The 18,441-nt window shown below is 33.8% G+C and overlaps 1 protein-coding gene across 1 annotated transcript in view; it reads right to left on the bottom strand.

Moving 5' to 3' along the window:
* NEB (nebulin) overlaps positions 1-18,441 on the bottom strand; it is a 135,896-nt gene that overhangs the window by 107,223 nt on the left and 10,232 nt on the right. The window contains exons 10-29 of the mRNA XM_062578819.1: positions 17,345-17,449; positions 17,047-17,154; positions 16,014-16,130; positions 14,778-14,879; positions 14,586-14,693; positions 14,387-14,491; positions 13,816-13,914; positions 11,543-11,647; positions 10,876-10,983; positions 10,677-10,790; positions 9,583-9,780; positions 7,168-7,275; positions 6,267-6,365; positions 5,545-5,649; positions 5,340-5,447; positions 4,304-4,615; positions 3,545-3,751; positions 3,181-3,285; positions 2,030-2,137; positions 778-1,089 (exon numbers count right to left, since the gene is read on the bottom strand). Of these exons, the coding sequence (XP_062434803.1) occupies positions 778-1,089; positions 2,030-2,137; positions 3,181-3,285; positions 3,545-3,751; positions 4,304-4,615; positions 5,340-5,447; positions 5,545-5,649; positions 6,267-6,365; positions 7,168-7,275; positions 9,583-9,780; positions 10,677-10,790; positions 10,876-10,983; positions 11,543-11,647; positions 13,816-13,914; positions 14,387-14,491; positions 14,586-14,693; positions 14,778-14,879; positions 16,014-16,130; positions 17,047-17,154; positions 17,345-17,449 (2,733 nt within the window). The remainder of the gene's footprint in view (positions 1-777; positions 1,090-2,029; positions 2,138-3,180; positions 3,286-3,544; positions 3,752-4,303; positions 4,616-5,339; positions 5,448-5,544; positions 5,650-6,266; positions 6,366-7,167; positions 7,276-9,582; positions 9,781-10,676; positions 10,791-10,875; positions 10,984-11,542; positions 11,648-13,815; positions 13,915-14,386; positions 14,492-14,585; positions 14,694-14,777; positions 14,880-16,013; positions 16,131-17,046; positions 17,155-17,344; positions 17,450-18,441) is intronic.

Raw genomic sequence — 18,441 nt, 5'->3', positions numbered from 1 at the left:
CTTAGCCAAACAAAGCTTAGAATGTGAAGAACACTTTCAATCAGGCTGTTCAAGCTTTTTTGGAATTTCAAATTTGTCAGAGGACTTTTAAAAATGCAGATTAAACTAAATACTGTCTGGATAAACCAAATGCAGAGCCCAAAGTTACATCAGTGGAAAAATATGGAAATGAGTCACAGAACTTAATGGAAACTGTTATAAGGCTTTTTTATAACCTAATCATTGAATCCTTAGAATGCATAGCATATGCACCTGTTGGAGGACAAAGACAGAATGAAAAAGGGAAGAAAATTAATCATTCTTAAAGCTTTACCTACAACCTAACTATCAATGTACATAATGTGTATTTTCTGTAAATCTAAATATTTTTATGTTATGTTGTTATATAGGTTACATTTATTTATGAGTAAATTATAGTCATAATTTAGACTCTGTACATAGCCTAGGATCTCTGATGATACAAATAATAAACACAATAATAACATGCTCAGATTACAAATCCAAACACAAAAATACAGAATTTAGAAAAACATGTTAACTTACTAGGAAGTAGCCAAATATTTAGAAGAAACAAAGGAAGTTTTTACTTGTTAGGTAAGCTCCCTGGAACTTATTAACTACACATAATTATGGTAATCTTTGGAAAATACAGGGTATTAGAGCAAACACTTCCAAATCCATTGTCAATCCACCACTGTTTATTTTTGAGCCTTAATAGGTTAATACTGTAATATAGTAACTCAGAAGATAAAATTAGAAAGATTAATTATTACTTACATCACTCTGAATCTGCATCATATTTTTTGATAGTTCCAGGTTCACAGCATCAGGCAAGAGCGTATAATTGTGGATTAGCTGTTTATAGCCAGCGTTTGTAACAGCTTCCTGGGCTTTCTTGGCAGCTGTCACACTGAACATATCCAAGGGAGTGTGATATTTGGTCTTGGTGACTTCATAATCCTTTTTGTATTCACGATCTGATTGCATTTTGGCCACATTCATGTAATGAACAAGTTTAGGATCATCCTGCAGGCTACGGTATCCAACCTGTTTGCCTTTCTCTTTCTCATAAGATTCCTTGTACTTGTACTAGAGATGAAGTAAAAATAAATAAATAAAGAAAAAAATAAAAAAACTACTTAATGTACTTCGGAAAGGAAAAATTTTGGTAAGTTTGATACATTGAAATTCAATATTTTAACTGCAATTCATTCTATAAAAACATAAATTATTTTTCAGACAGCTCTGAATTATTTAGGTCAAAAAGAAGTGGGTTGCTGAATTGCTCAGCTTGTCTTAACCCCTGGCATCTAGCATAGATATACATCTAGATATGCAATAAAAGCCCTCTTCTGCCATTGTCTCTGCCATATTATATTTTACTACCATAATCCTCTAATTCCCAGGCATATTTAGTTTTTAATTAAAACACAAGCACAATAATATGTAATTGAAAAGTGTAAAACATCCAGATAGCTAGACAACCCAACATTCAGACACTGGGGAGAGAGGCAGATGTAAGTGGGTTGGAAGTGATTTTTAGCCTTCTGCTAACACTAGTGAATTTATTTCTGGTTTCCCAATCTCCTTTCATAGCCTGCATCAGATGGCACACTGACCTTTCATTCTGCCAACTGACTGAGATTTGACTACTAATAATCACATTTTTGTACAGCTGTTGAAGGTCATACAAGTAGACCTACAGTTCTCCAGCTGTTATGAATAAAGACGTTATAAAAGAGGAACTTTCAAATAAGCTGGTGCATACCTGAAGTACATTAATTCTCCATATAACAAAGAGCCCCATCTCACCAGCACTTAGCTACATTATGACTCATTTCTGAAGAAACAGCTTTCTTCTGGGGTTCACAAACTTCCAGTACTTTCACAGCACCATAAAAATTTCAATTCTCAGAGATAAGCTTCTCTATTTCACTATATGGATATAGTATGTGCTCTATAGCATAATATGCTGCAGAAGGTTAATGAAACAGATCTTTGTATTTCTCTCTAAGTATATTACACTTACACCACTGGCAATGTTCTGAGAAGCTTTAGCAGCAATAATAGGAATGGCATCTGGTTTCAGATCATACCCTTTGGCAATAGTTTTTTTCCAGTCTGCTTTGTAGTTAGCCTTAGAGGGGAAAAAAGGCACAAGTTAGCAATGTTACAAGTCGTGATTGTAAACAAATTGCTTAAACTCATATTTTTATTATAGTTACAGGTATTCAGTTTAGTCTGTGCAATTGCAAGGAAAAAAATGACTTCTACACAACTACATTTATATTATGATAAATTACTACAAAGCAATTCAAGACAGTCACTTTAATTCATGTAACTAACTCAGTAATTCCTTAAGCATTTTTTTGCAATTTTTACACAGAAAAACTCTGTTAGCAGTGCCTTTGCCCTTGCTTAAGCAAAATTCTTTTTTATTTCACTGAACCTGTAGAATTTCTTTTCTGTAACTCCAAAATCAGGACATCTAGTCTTAAGTGACTTAAGTAGTCTGACTGGTTCTTTGTTAGTGGGTAACATCTGGACAGGCTAAAAGTACTTGACAGCTTCTACAGCATGGGATAAAGGGAGCTGTCAGCTTTTGCCCAGTTCCTAGAGGTCTGATAATGCCACCAAAAATTTATTATTACAAAAGCAATAAAGGTGATAATTGACAGAGGAGATCTCTACAGTGTTGGAAGGATGTAAGAAGTTGCGGAAAGCAGGCAGACTACTAACTGAATGGTGGAGAAGAAGCATTACATATCATATCTGTACACTAGGTAAGTTAATTTCCTTTGAAAGCCCAGCAGCAGGAAACAATGTACACAGAACTTGTACAACTTGCCTATGTAATATGTGTTTTGCAAAGAAAGAGATGACATAAGTCCCCAAACTTACAGGGATTTGAATAATAAAAGATATGCTAGATTTCTTATTTAGTCCATCCAAACACTTTGGCAAAAAGCACCAAAATGTGTTTATAATCATTAGTACTCAGAGAAGCACTTTAAAAATTTGCTTAACAAGGACAAAACCTATTAACTTCTAAAAGCAAGAGTTCAGCTGAATTCACATCTGCATTTCTGTATTCAAATATAGTAGCACAAATAAATAAAAGGCTATTTTTCTATTGAGTGATAAATGTATTATTGAACAAACTATTGGTTTTATGCTCACATCACTCAGATTGAAGGCATTGACCCTGGCTTGAATAAACTGTGGAACATCAGGATCCAGAGTGTATTTGTGTTTTACTTTTTCACCTTCCTGCTTATATGTTACCTGCAAGGAAGAATAAATAACATATTTGTCCACAATATAAGGCAGGTAATATGACTGTTAACAAATAGGCAAACTAATAATGCTTAATTCTTACCAACAAATGGTAATTTACTTCTTGTACAGTTTTTAGAATTTAAATATTTTTAAGATGGAATGTCAGTTATTTTATACATTATATATATATATATATATATACATATATATGCACAGTAAAAAAAATAAAATGACTATACTGCATAAATAATGAAAAATGTCTTACATCACTCAGTTGCTTGGTATTGTGCTGAGCTAAAACCATTGGTATCGAATCTGGTATACTTGTAAATTTGATGGTGTCTGGGTGCTGACGGTATTTCTTCTCATTTAGTGCATCTCCAGCCTTTTTAGCTTTTTCAACATCCAGAGAACCCAGAGGACTCCATCCAATACCCTTGAACCAGCTGTTATAGTCCTGTTTGTATGCATTCTGAAGGAGAGAAAGCCAACACGGACCAAGATTTTCCCACAGAATTACAATCTTTCCTTTTAACACCATAATCACATAGTCTAGCCATTGAGTTCTACATTAGCAGGAAACACTTACATATTCTTAAAGTGAACAGTTTTTAAAACTTCTCTGATTTTGCAAGAATGAAAATTAGCTACTGTAATTTTTCCTTCATGATTCATTTCTTATAAACAGTGATATCCCTTTAGTATTTACTAAGCTCTTTTTCACTTACCCAGGTGAAAATTTTCACTTTACGATGTCTATATATCATGACTGAATTTGTTCTGTTTTGCAGCAACGTCTAATGGACTTGGCCTTATACAGAGGTTTACAGGGCAGAGACTCTTCTACTTCTAGGGAGCCAATGGGAATGTCTTTGATCCAGATATTATAATCTGCTTTGTAGGCATTCTTATCAAAAAGTGAAAATAATATTTAAAAAGCTAGAATTCAGGAACCTCTCCTGAGTCTCCACAGTTTTCGCTTGAGGTGCCTCAACAAATTCTGTTCAAAGGAAGTTATACTTACATCACTCTGAATCTCCATCATGTTTTTGGTCAACTCCAAGTTCATTGCATCTGGTAAATAAGTATAGTGGTGCAGGAGGTTCTTGTAATTAGCATTGCTGGCAATCTCTTGAGCCTTCTTGGCAGCCACAACATTGACCATATCCAGTGGGGTATTGTACTTAGTTTTTGTTTTCTCATAATCTTTCTTGTACTCTCGCTCAGATTGCATCTTGGCTACTTTCATATAATGAACCAGTTTCGGATCATCTTGGAGGCTCTGGAAGCCAATAAGTTTACCCTTGGCAAGTTCATAGCCTTTTTTATAGTTAACCTGTTAAAAGCAGAACAGAACACAGAGAATATCATCTTAAGTGCAGTAACTTAGCAAAAAGTAAATTAAAAGCAAAACCACGCTTACGTTTTTTTTACAAAGAGTATCCCTCACATATAAATCAGTGACCTATCCAAAGCTATCATAATAAAACCAGATATGTATCTCTTTACAATTCACTGCTATACAAATATCAGTTAATTAATTTACACAGGACTATTATTTCAATTATACTGATCAGAAAAGGGAAAGGAGTCCTAAAATACTAAGGGTCTTCCCTGAGGCCATCCCCAAGAATCTACCCCAAAATCCAATGATATCTTAGAAGGTTTTTCATCTCATTTAGGATCAAGCCTATAATCAGGGACAGAGAAAATTCAGGGGTTCATTGCTCATGAAGCTGTCACTAGTGATGTAGTCCTCATAATTTTCCTCAATCATACTGGAGTGCAGGATATTTCATTTACTCCCAGAGAATTACAAAATGGGACAGCCTTTTCTAAGTGTAATTATATTATAAAAATACTTTAGCATAGCAAAAAAACCAATAAAATATAACGGTGTTAATTAAGGTTAATCTACATTTAGATAAAAAGTGCAATAACATACCTCATAAAGGAAATAAAGAAGTTAACCTTCATATATCATAAATAAATACAATCGCAAACATTGTTTATGTAAATTCTTCTGAATTGAACACTTCCTTGAAGAAGGATGTACTTACGTCGCTGACAGCCTGTCTAGCAGCCTTGGCAGCTCTGATAGGAATAGCATCACTTCTTAGATCATATCCCTTTGATTTTAATTCTTCCAATCCAATTTTGTAGTAGTTCTAAAAGAAAAGGTGAATTTGGAATGAACAGTTTCTAGTTAATTGAATCTTAAAAATATAAGCTGAATCAAGAGCTCTGGATTCAAAATATACTTACATCACTAATATTATAGGCATTAACTTTAGCCTGGATAAACTGAGGCACATCTGGAGGAAGGTGGTACTTGTGAATAACTTCTTCACCTTTGGATTTATACAGTACCTGCACAGAAAATCAAAGAAATAAATTTGGCAACCCAATGTTTATAACCTACAAATACTTAATCATGTTGATTTATACAGCTTAAATATTTCATTTTACCTCACTCATGAAGAAAGACAGAGATGGAATACTAGTCCTTGCCAAGTGAATGGTGTAAACCACATTGACTTAACTGGTGCAAAGAATATATTAAGAATGATGAACATAAGCACAACTGCACACCTACATACTGAAACCCAATATGAACGGTCACTTGAAAAATTAAAAAAAAAAAAAAAAGAAAATTCCCAGGTGATCTTCTGCTAGAACAGAACTGCATACACACACATTCACATATTTCATTTCAGGAGTTCTCTTAAAACCAGATGACTAAGTGAGGGTGGCAATAGTGCAGAAAAGGATAGTCTCAGAGTATAACAATAGATGAGTCATAAGAACTGGATAGGTTTGCTAACTGCCTCCAACAAACTTCGAAAAACAGAACCATTCGGATTGTTAGAGATGACAACAACAACTGAATCAGGGCATGATTAGCTCTACAGAGGCTTCAGTTTAGGGCTTCAGGTAATTAATAAATATATTATATCCACACATGAATCAAAAATGTCAAAACTTACATCACTTCTCTGAGCCTGGTTGATTTTAGCCTGAACCATAACAGGCTCATCTTCAATCTGTGTAAACTTAATGGTGTCTGGATGCTGGCGATACTTTTTCTATTCAGAAAAGAAAAAAGTCGTATTATATTTCCGAATGGATAAAAAGAGATTTTATTATAGCTCTAACACATCTATTTATTAAAATGTACACAAGCATAAGTTAATATATTCATTTATTAGGCTCTTTCCTACTCCTTGATGTTAATCATATGTCATTAAACAGACTTAGTAACTGGAGTATGAAACTCTATACCATCTAAAAATTAGGCACCTGGAGAAAAGGTGGTATTTACAAGGTTGACGTAGGTGACTAATTTCTATAAGCTGAATATAAAAAAGTTAGATCTTCTAATTACAGCATTCATAACATTCAGCATAATAAACCCTAGGATATCTAATCCAGACAACAGAAGTGTTGATAAATATTCCATGAAATTCTGAGTATTGCTAGGATTTAGACATCTGAGGTCCATAATTAGGTATCTTTGTGAAATTAGATTCACAGCTTAAATCCACTGCTTTATTTATGTGACTAGGTCTTACATTTAAGTACAGGTGACTAGATTTTTATTTTGATCCAGAGAATCAACAGCAGATCTCAGCAGAAGTGCCAGTGGATTTTTTGTGTTTTAACTCCAAAGACTGCTTATGTAAAATGCATATACATACATATATATATATATAACTTGTCGTAAGCTAGGACTGAGCCCATAAATATTTCTCATTTAGTTAATGAATGACAAAGAATATTTCACATTAAAAGACAGTATGATAGATACAGCACAGAGTCTCTCATTGCTTTTTCCCTCCCAAAGTGCTCTCAACTGAGTAAGAATTTGGTTATACTAGATTTCTTTACCTCATTCAGAATATCTGAAGCTCTCTTAACCTTCTCTACTTCTAGGGATCCCAACGGTATCCAGCCACAGCCTTTCATGTCACTGTTGTAATCAGATTTATACTCATTCTGAAAGAGAAAGAGAAAAACATGAAGTCCAGTCTGAAGATTCCACATGTCTGAATTACCTATACAAAACTATTTCAGTAGTTTTCACCAGTAGAAAGCTTAAACCTTAAAACTTTAATACCAAATCAATTGAATTGATTTTATGTAAAAGTCAAGGGAAAACCATGGAAACATCCAGCTTTAAGAGAGAAATGTCCAAAGATTGCTTGAAGATAAAATCTCTGTTCTCCCTTTATCCCAAGGATACAACAATCCTTGTTAAAATTAATGGACATAAGTATATGCACTGCAAAGATGTCAGAATATTTAGCTTGTGTGCCTTTAAAAATACGGACTTTAGTGTTGTGTTTGCCTTTCCAGTCTGGTCATTTCTCAGTGATAAATTGTTTGAATGTCAAATTACATATGAAAATACTGTGATTCATAAAAGCTATTTTCTGGACAAGATTAACAAATTACAGAGGTTTCCAAAAAGAATTTTGAACCAAGTTTGCACAGATACTGTATTCTTACTCAACCCAGAACAAAGAATGTGTTGTATTCACATCAATATACAACATCAGAAGTTCAAAATTTGATTTTTTTCACTCTACACATAGTACTTTGCTAATATGCTCCAGCTTTACACTGTACAAAGCTGGTTGATACAGATTTAACTGTAATATTTCCACAGGCAATTGCACTGTAACATGTAGACAAACCTTTACAATTTTTCTACTACTGTTTGTGAAGCTTCTCTGTTAGCTAAACCAGTATGACAGTGAGCCATTTAAATACCTGATCCAAAACATTTAGCTGACTAGTAGATAAGATATAGTTAGTGTAGCTGGATGTCTCCTGTTTTTCCTTGGACTAAGACCTTCTGGAGTTAAAAAGGTTTCCAACTCTACTTGCTGTTTCTGTAAAGGTTCAGTGTTACTAGGAGAAAGTATCTACTGAATTTCTCAGTTTCTTGAAACATGGTATTTAGCTTTGTAAATCTTCAAAGTTCTACAAAACTAATAAAAATACTGGGAAACCCACTGAGACCTCATTACATTCTCAAGATTTAGAAATTTTGCAATTAATATTCTGAAACAATCTACTACTGGTATTAAAACAGAATGAAGTTCCTCTTAATAAGAAAAATAAAACACATTCACTTCTTCTGAAATAAACCATTTGTGACTTCAGAAGAAATGCCAAAAACTAGCACTGCAATAAGAAACAGAGTTCTTTTCAAAGTACTCTATATTGAAAATGGTAAGTTCAATTACCTAAAACTTTCCCCCAAAGTTATCCTGGGGCTAGCAAACACAGTAATCACTTTGGAATTGCTGTTTTTAATGAATAAAGAGGAAAAATGAGTTTATTATACATACATATTGAATGAATTCAATAGTGACATTTTAAAGAAATAAACACAAAGAGTAGATGATATTCCTGGTATGCTTCCCTTCACAAACTCCTGAAGTACAAAGCTATGATCACTTTTTGAGAAGCAATGGTTAGACCCTCATACTCTATCTGCTAAATGAGTTTCTCTATAAATATTGCAGCCTCTATAAAATACTGACAGGTTGTGGGGAGGATGTCAACTATCTGGGGTAACTGAGGTCAACAGTCACATGTAAACCACCTAAACATGGGTAGGGAAGATATATGCATAGGTTATTCATTCATCTGATCCTTTGTTCTCATGTTGTACTCTATTCTTTATTGTTAAGATTTACAATGTTCGTTTTTAAAGGGGTTGTTCTGCTCATGGTATTTATTACTTGTTTGAGCCCCCAAAAAGGGAGTTCTTACACATGGAAATTCACCAGACTCAGTAAGTAATTCTTACTACTCTGTAGTAAGGCATGTAGCCCTCTAACATACTCAGATTGTATTGAGGAATGTCTTCCCAGAGAAGCAAGGATCTATGGCCTACAGCCTCATCAGGGAACATTCGGAGACCAAAGAAAATGTGCCACCCTGAACTACACCAAATAACATTTTAGAAAAAAAGTCTAAATTTGGGAATCAATTTATAATAGGTTTATCATTGTGCTGCTGAAAAGCAGTCACTATTGTAACTCCCTAGTCCATTCAAACCTATTCAGTAGAAATATTCGGAACACCAGAAAAATAAAGTTAGCAGCTATAAATTAAAGATTCCTACCGATTTCTACTTCTTGCTTTGCAAACCAAACAGCTCATCACTTTTCAGAGCAGACGAAAGTGCTTCTGTTGGCACATATTATTTTCAGCCAGAAATGGTTCTACTTTAGTTACAATGACAACCTGGTCAGTGTTACTACAAACAATAAAATACAAATTCCTTACATCACTCTGAAGACTATAGGCTTTCTTTGCAAGCTCCACATTAACGCTGTCAGGAGGATAAAAGTAAGTATGAGGGATGTTCTTGTAGTCCACATTGCTGGCGATTTCTTGAGATTTTTTTGCTTGAACAACTGGGATCATGTCCAATGGTGCCGTATAGTTGGTCTTTGATGTTTCATAAGCCAATTTGTACTCACGCTGAAAAATAATTTAAGAAGTATTTTTTGCTACTAGATTAATTCAAGGACAGTTCTATACTCCTCTCAGAGGATGCTACTTTCTGATACAACAATATGTGCTAGCTATTCTATCTAAACATTCAGAAGTTCAGATAAACTAGAGATACAAAGATTGCAAACAGACATAATTATTAAAGGCAGGGTATAATTATGTTTCTCAGATATAAACTATGGATTATTTATTTTCATTAAACCAAATTTTAAAACTGTGTTATCTGCAAATGTAGCATGTCCTGCATTACTGCCTGGCAGAGTATAAACTGACATACAAGTCCAATACTTGTTTCTGTGTTAGACTCAAAGATGTGTTAATTCACGACACACAAGTTTAAGGACTAACTTCAGTAGGTGACAGAGCTGGTAGATTTTCACAGTTTTTGTGTGCTATCCACGAGAGAGGAAATGACACATATTATTTTACTAGTGTATTATACCATATGAATAGAAATTAATACACAGTAAATTTGAACTGAACACTAAAGGAACCCAGCAAGTGTTAGTAAGAAGAGAGCAGAAATTACCAGCTGTGTGAACTTTGACTTCAGAACAAAGGCATCACACAACGTAAATAACAGGAAGAATGGCAAGAGTGGATGACAGATGGGTCTATTCATACATTAAAGCTCTTAGTAACCTGATCTGACCTGATAGCTGACTCTGCTTTGAGCAGGACATTGGACTAGATGACATAATGAGGCCCCTTCCAACCTGAATTATCCTATTATCCTATGTTTTTTTTAACATAGATTTTCCTTATAATAGAAAGATTGTTCCTTCATGTCTGTAAAAGACCTAGCCTACAAACCAGAAATGAATAAATAGGAGGAATAAAACAAATTAGTATAAGGATCTTACATCACTCTGCTGTTTGGCCACTTTCATGGAATGTAGTATCTTGGGATCATCATGAACACTCAGGGCTCCAACCATCTTCCCTTTACTCTGCTCATATGCTTTCTTGTATTCCACCTGCACAGCAAGAACAAAAAAGTTAAACCAAGTTCCATTTAAAATGTAACCTGAAAAAGCTATCAGAGTCAAAAGACATACTTACATCACTTGCAATTTTATTGTGAGCCTTAGCTGCAAGAAGTGGAATTGCATCAACTTTGATTTCAAACTGCTTATCTTTAGACTTTTCCCATTCATACTTGTAACAATTCTGGAAAAATACACAAAAATGCTTAAGTCATAAGAATCTAATTAATTCAAATGCAACTAGATATTAAATACAAAGACAGCATTTTAAACTATTGCCAGTAGTTTATATTACAAATTAACATTATGCTTATTTTGACTATGACACAAAGAATAATGCACAAAGACTACTATAACTTTCCTAGCAATGTGAAGTATCTTTGCAAAGGGTATTTTGAGTATAAACATAAATTAATCCCATTTCGCAGCCCCTTAATATTCCCAGAAGAATCATTTTAACAAGACCATTTTCTCTGCATTTTTACATAAAACATTAATGTTTATTATATTTATTAATATAATATTAAGATTACATTAACAATTATTGCATTATGTCAGTTATGTCTATCTACTGAATTTTACCTGTGGGTGAACTATTTTAATTGCTTAGAGTTTTTGAAGGAATCCTAACATTTATTCTTACTGTCAACATAATTGATTATTTGTACCCCACGTTCCTACACAAAGTGTTTTGCTTTGAACAAATCTTGCTATGTACAGTACACTATAAAATTAATACTTACATCACTAATGTTATATGCATTGACACGAGACTGGAGGAAAAACGGAGCATCTGGTGGTATAGAACATTTGAACTTCTCACTTTCATGTTTAGCTTTGTACTTCAACTGAAAAACACAGTAAGATAATCATTTAGGAAAGGCAGAAGTCAATCTTAGTTGAGAGGTTAGAATAGAAGTGAACAACGGGACAAAATTTGGTTTTTGTTAGAAATATCTCTGTACTTCATATTTTGACTATTTTCTTACCAAAATAAAGATATAACCTAATTTTATTGGTGAAATCCCCAGACAATAAATCCTAGGGTTCACTCAGCCTACTAGTACCAGCTTCATTTGGAACAGTATCAATTAGCATCAATTAAGGAGCTGATTTTCTCCTAGAAAGACATATTATTTTTTGATTCAGTCTTTCATCATTAAATTAATGGATTCAAATTACAATTAAGTCACAAGCGAAAAGTGTCTCACTCTGGTTCTAGCCCATACTCCAAACAAAACTCATTTGAAAATAGTTGCTCAGCTGAGATCAATGATTAGAACAGCTCAGGTGGTGTATTCCAGGACTGAAAAGTATTGATTAGCAGAACTGTTTGTTATAAACTTACACCATACCTGGCCTCTGTGTGTCTGGATTTAACTGACTCATAAAAGCAGAAAGTCAAATCATTCTAATCTGTTTAACAGTCTCAGGGTTTTGTCACAATTTTATTTAACCATTACTCTGTTACTAACACAAGGAGAAACAGAATCAAAGATTTACACTGTAGTTGTTTGTAATCAGTAAATACAGAGGTTTGTTTTCACGGGAAACTGTACAATAAAATTTAGCAGTTCACAGACTCATAAATTACATAGTTTAGACATTACATGTAAAAAATAGTGGTATTTTTATAGAGCCACTGGACAATTTTGATAATGCTTCTAAAATCTTAAATAATTATAATTTGAGACATGTGATAGAGAATCGTAACAGAACCAAAGCTGAATATTCACATACAGCCTGTCACAAGGGGTTCTATTCTGGTGGCTCATGTTCTCCAGTGGGAGAAGTATGACTCTTCTGCCTACAGATTTTGAACTTCTTTCACCCCATCAAATCATCTGTGCTGATGAAACACTATTTAACCACAAACATTCATCCCCAGATGAAGAACAACTATTCCAGATTAATAAACCAACTGCTAAATGATGTAATTGATTAATAATTTTCAGTTGTAAAATGGGCTCATAAAGGCCAAATTCCTTTCTCTTTACAGAGACTACAGGTAAAATAAAAGTAAAATGACAACATGACTTACCTTAAAATGGAATTTAGTTTATAAATACTTAGTCTCTTTATACTGGCCATATCATATTTAGATCATCACTGGATTGACCTCTGCATTTCACTATCTCTGAGAAACCAAAGGAATTAGTCTATTTTTCAATATTTTTGATATACTGCCTTCCCATTCAGTCTTCTAATGTATTTGCCATTAAGCAGCAATTTTTTTCGGATACGAGGGTAAAGCTACTGTCTCTTTTTTTAATACACACTGAAGAAAAATAACTAGAAACACAGAATCATGTAGATTGGCAAGGACCTCTGGAGAACTCTAGTTCAACCTTCAAACACAGCAAGTCCAGTAACAGCAGGTCATGCAGGACCTTTTTCAAGTGAGTTTCTATTATCTCCAAGGATGGCGATCCCAGAGCCACTCTGAGCTACCGTTCCAGTGCTTGACCCCCCTCGAGGTATAAAAAAGTTTTCCTAAGGTCTATCAGAATTATGTTCCCACTGCCTTTTGTCTTTTCACTGTGCATCATCAAGAACACCGAGGCGCCATCTTTTTCTGGCTCCACCTCAGAGTCATTAATGAAGACATTAAGTAGCATTAGCGCCAGTATTAATCCCTAAGAGATGCCACTGGTAACCACTCAGCAGCTGGACTTTGTACCTCTGAACATCACACGCCAAAGATTAGCCAGGTTTCCAACATATACAGAGATTAAAAAAAAAAAAACACACATACACACCCTTGATAAATACATATGGACTAAATCCAGAACTCCAGATCAAATAATTTTTAGGGAGGCTTGAAATTTGCAACACGATCAGAATGTGTGACTCCAACTTACCTCCATTTTAATTACTATAACCTCTGAATCCTGCACTGGATCTTTCTTAGCACAGATGTCATAGAAGTCACATAAGAGACACTGCAATATTTTCTACTGGACATATGGAAACTTAAGATATGAAAGTGTCCTGATTGTTTAGTAAGTTTACTTACATCACTTAGCTGTTTGCTATTGATCTCTGCTTGCTTCTGCACTGGAGAGTCTGCCACTTGAGTAAATTTGATTTGATCAGGGTGTTTTTTGTAGGTATGCTAAAGAAAAATAGTTAATATGTTTACAGTTTACATACATAAGCAAAACTTTTTACTAAGACAGTAACGTGGCATCACTTGAGACAGCTGGCAGTTACAGTATAGGTGAAGATATACTTTGTTCTATTCATTTGTTCTCATATTACTTAACAAAATCACAAAGCAAACACATTTTTAAAGCATTTACTGTAAAAAATACATAGACTTAAGGAGGCAGATGTTCATTCTACATTTTAGTACTGCTCCTCTGACTTTATGTTTTTATTTGTTAAAAAAAGATTGTGCTGTATCTGTCTTGATCACTAAATGTCACAAAAGACTTCTAAAATATATATCAGTTTGGCTTTTAAGAGTCGAATACGCTAAAAAGATCAAATTCAAAATCACAGAAGTTAATAGGCATTACTCAAGAGTTCTACAGGACTTAGGAGAGGTCATTCCCATAATTGACTATTTGGTAGCCACTACTTACATCTTTACACTGATCTAACTTCTTAATAGCTTCATATTCTTGGGTTATAGTCTGAGGGAAATAGCATTTTGACTTATCCTCCTCATAATCTGCTTTGTAATTTTTCTAGAGATAAAAAGAACATTCAGTAAGAAAGCAAAATTCATCTTTCTTTGAAATGAAAATATGATTTGGAGAACAGAACCAGTGCCATACTTACATCACTCTTCATAGCTTCAACTTTCATACAATGTGTATGATATGGGTCCTCATAGCTCCCTAAATAGTGTCCTAAAATATTCTTTTGATATGCATCTTTATATTTTACCTAGGAAAATAATCACAAATAGATAAGCAAAAGTAATTAAGAGTGTCAATACTGAAATTCACAAGTAAATGCAAAAATACATACATCACTAAAATTTTTCAGAACACTATCAGTCTGAAACTTCGGAGTGTCACAATAATTCATGCTTGTTCCTTTTGATTGTTCATAGGCTTCTTTGTATAATTTCTGCAAGAGAAAATAATAACAATGTAGAAGATTTTATTGAAACTAATTCACAATGCATTAAAAATAACAACATTGAGTTCCAAAGCAGGGATGTATACCCTGATATTTCCATGTGTTCAGATCAAGGTCATAAATTTCACTGTATTATAAAAATAAAGAAAATAATCAAAACTAATTTCAAAGTCAAATTCTTTCCCAAAAAATCGCAGTATTTTAATCATGTAGCTCAATATATGCCAATCTTGCAAGAAAATTATGGTAATATTACGGCAATATACAATAAAATAGTGCAGGAAAATCTATTCAATTAAATTATTTTTGAAATTATTTTTCATATTTGTTATAGCAATAGTACTTGCTTATTGAATGTTAAACATCAAATTGTTTGTGATGCCACTTGCATTTCTGAGGACTGTATTCTTTATTAGAAATTTGAAAGCCAGATCACATGTACAAAGGCTCTACCTAATATTCTTAAGATCAGAAAAAGAAGGCAGACTGCTCAGCCAGTTCTTCCACTGTCATCATGAGCCTTGTGCATAGATTGCAAAGAAAAGCTTTCCCATAACATTGAAAAATAGATGGTACATTTTTTCCCAATTATTTTTTTAAAAACTTTTTCTAGCCACTCTTAGGATTATAAGGGAAGACAGCAAGGTCTGACTCACAATTTTTGAGCTTCTGACACTGAGAAATATGAAACCTCTTTCCATATAGATGAAAACAGCAAGAAGAGATAAATCAAGAAAGCCATTACACCCTTGAAGCGAGTAAAAAGAACGCAATAAGAATGAATATGTGAAATTATACATGTTTTATCACTGTTGACATCATCTGAAGTTCCTTGAAGTAGTAAGGGAAGAATTGTCATCTCCTGATCCATTTTTCACAGGGGCCCAAATGCCCTATGTAATAATTAGCTATTCTCATAATATACCACAACTATTTTCATATTCTGCTATGGAGAACTGACTCCCTAGCTACAAAAGACCTACTGTTCTGGTTACTTGTATCTCGTATCTATAATACTAAAAATGCTGAGAGATCCAATGGAGAAGCCTTATAAAGAAATTGTTAGTTTTGTTTTATTGTACGTGACTGAAAATAATCCAACTGAACTTTGACAATACTTACATCACTCAACACATTTCCTGCAGCTTTTAATTGCCTCAGCAAAGGGTTCTCTGTAGCAGGAAGTACATTATAATCTGCAATAGCTTTGTTCTTTTCATAATCTGCTCTGTATTTTATCTTTAAAAAATAAAAATAAAAAGCGTGAGGTTTTAAAAATCATTTATTCAGAGTTACGAGTTTTTATGGTGTCAGTTAGAGAAACAGCATGATCCCCACTACGCTCATTAGCACCAGGAGAGGGTAACACTCAGCTAAGCTGCTGCTTAGCTGTTTCTAGGGAGCAGGCCAACAAAGCTTTCCTCCATTTAACAGACAATACTGAAAGCCAAACATCTACTGACCTATCATCTTGAATATTTCAGGAAAATACTCTTCCTGTGATTTTTAATTGATAATTTAGCACAAGAAAGGACCAACAGAGTGCAGAGAAGACTAGGTGGGAGGCAGGGTCACAAGATAATCGTTTAATAGCTACAAAGTAGGTTCCCCCTCCAAGTCCCTCTTCAAATACATCCTGATCTTTCAAGTGTTGGTCAACATCTCAAAATAGTCATATTCTTCAAATTAACGACACAAGATTATCCCTGTCTTTGCTGATACATATACCATTATGGAAAATGTAGAAGTCAAACCAAATCTGGACTTTGAACAAAAGATATGTCAACATGACATCACAGAGATATACTGAGTAAAGACAAACAAATATGAAAATACTGAGCCAGTCAGCTACTTTAAGATGGTCTTGGTTAATATTATTGTCTTACTCTACCTAAAAATCCGGCATATATCATGATCAGAGTGAACAATGAAGAAAATTCTGCTCACAGAAGTAAATTCTACTTTGTGGGTACTGTTGCTGAAGGTTGTAAAAATGGCTAGGAGTCATTAGAAGCTTTGCAATGTAATGCATAGAAGAATAAATTTTTTGCAGGTAGGAAAATACTTTTGACATTCAACAGAACAGCTTCAGTACAAACTGGCGTGACTTCAGAACTATACTCAAACTAAACTAATGGATGCATGCTTAACATACCTTACTGACATTATTTCCAAGTCGCTTATTTGCTTCATATTCTGGAGTTTCAGTCTGCATAAAGTAGATTTGGTCTTTCATGCTCTCAAAGTCTTCCTGGTATTTTCTCTGTTAGGAAGAGAGAAGTATAGATAATAATGTATCAAATGCACTCACATTATAAATTAGTCATCCATAAAGTAGCTTAAATAGAAAAAGAGAAATACCACAAATGGAGCAGGCAAAATGAGCCAGTCTCTTCCAAGTTAATATAAATAGAAGTTGCACATTTCAAGACTTTCTGTAAGAATTAACTTACCATACTTAAATTTTCTGAATTCATTTTTGCAATTGCAACATCATAGCATGGAGTTTGACTCCACTTGCCTTTGATCTTCTTCTTATAGTCTTCATGGTAGTTAATCTATAATGAAATGAAATAAATAAAATCAATCCTCAAAATATTAACTAAATTAAAGCATCAGCATCCTCAGATACAGCTCAGTTTTCACATGACAGACCTGTTTTAAAAAGTCTTCCTTTTAACATTCTTTTATATCCACCTTATAACCACTTTACCAGCTATTGTCAAAAACACCTTAAATATGATTTGACCTAATTACTTCAGTATTCAGTTATCCCTCTCGGTACCTTATCTGCTTAAATGGATGAATGGATGAAATAAATCATCTATTCTGAAAGACAGTAGTTACTAACAAGAAATTTTATCCACGGAATATCACTAACATATTCCTTTGGCTGAATTATGTTTTTCTCACTAGTCACATAATATGCTCCATTAAAGCGGAATTTACCATTACTACTGCTGAAACTTGTTACAAAGCATACTTGGACAACCCTGTTAATACAGGGATCACCTGACAGATGTGACATCTACTGGACAACATTTAAGCTCATGGAAATCAAGTACCAACTATTTCAATCAGCTTTTCCTGTTTAATAACAAAATGTCTGCCTGAGTTTTGACTGAATGTTCCAACTGCATTTTCAGACAGCTTCTTTGCTTATCACAAAAGATGTAATTTCTGCCATGCTATTTCAATTGTTACTCCACAAGTAAAGAAAATTCATGTCAAAAAAAACTCTTATAAATTCTTAGATTTTATTAAATTAGAGATACATATATCTTACTGCCTATATTTTATTCATGTCAAAGAATGATCATCTTCTTGCTTTTCCTACATCTAAAACTCTTCTTTAATGCCAATTTAGCTTTTCAGCTATAGATTAGGTTTGAGTATTATTATGTAAGTGAAATACTATTTCTTTCACCTTCTAATTGAGTTCATTACTATATTCTTCTAGTGGTTTTACAACCATAATGGAGTATTGTAATTCTGTAGTCGTAAATAGCAGATAATTTCCAATACACACCAATAAAATCATGTATCTCCT

Source organism: Rhea pennata, chromosome 6, assembly GCF_028389875.1.
Source record: "Rhea pennata isolate bPtePen1 chromosome 6, bPtePen1.pri, whole genome shotgun sequence".
Taxonomy (NCBI): Eukaryota; Metazoa; Chordata; class Aves; order Rheiformes; family Rheidae; genus Rhea; species Rhea pennata.
Note: the sequence above shows the minus strand (reverse complement) of the source record. Positions and strands in the feature narration are given on the sequence as shown.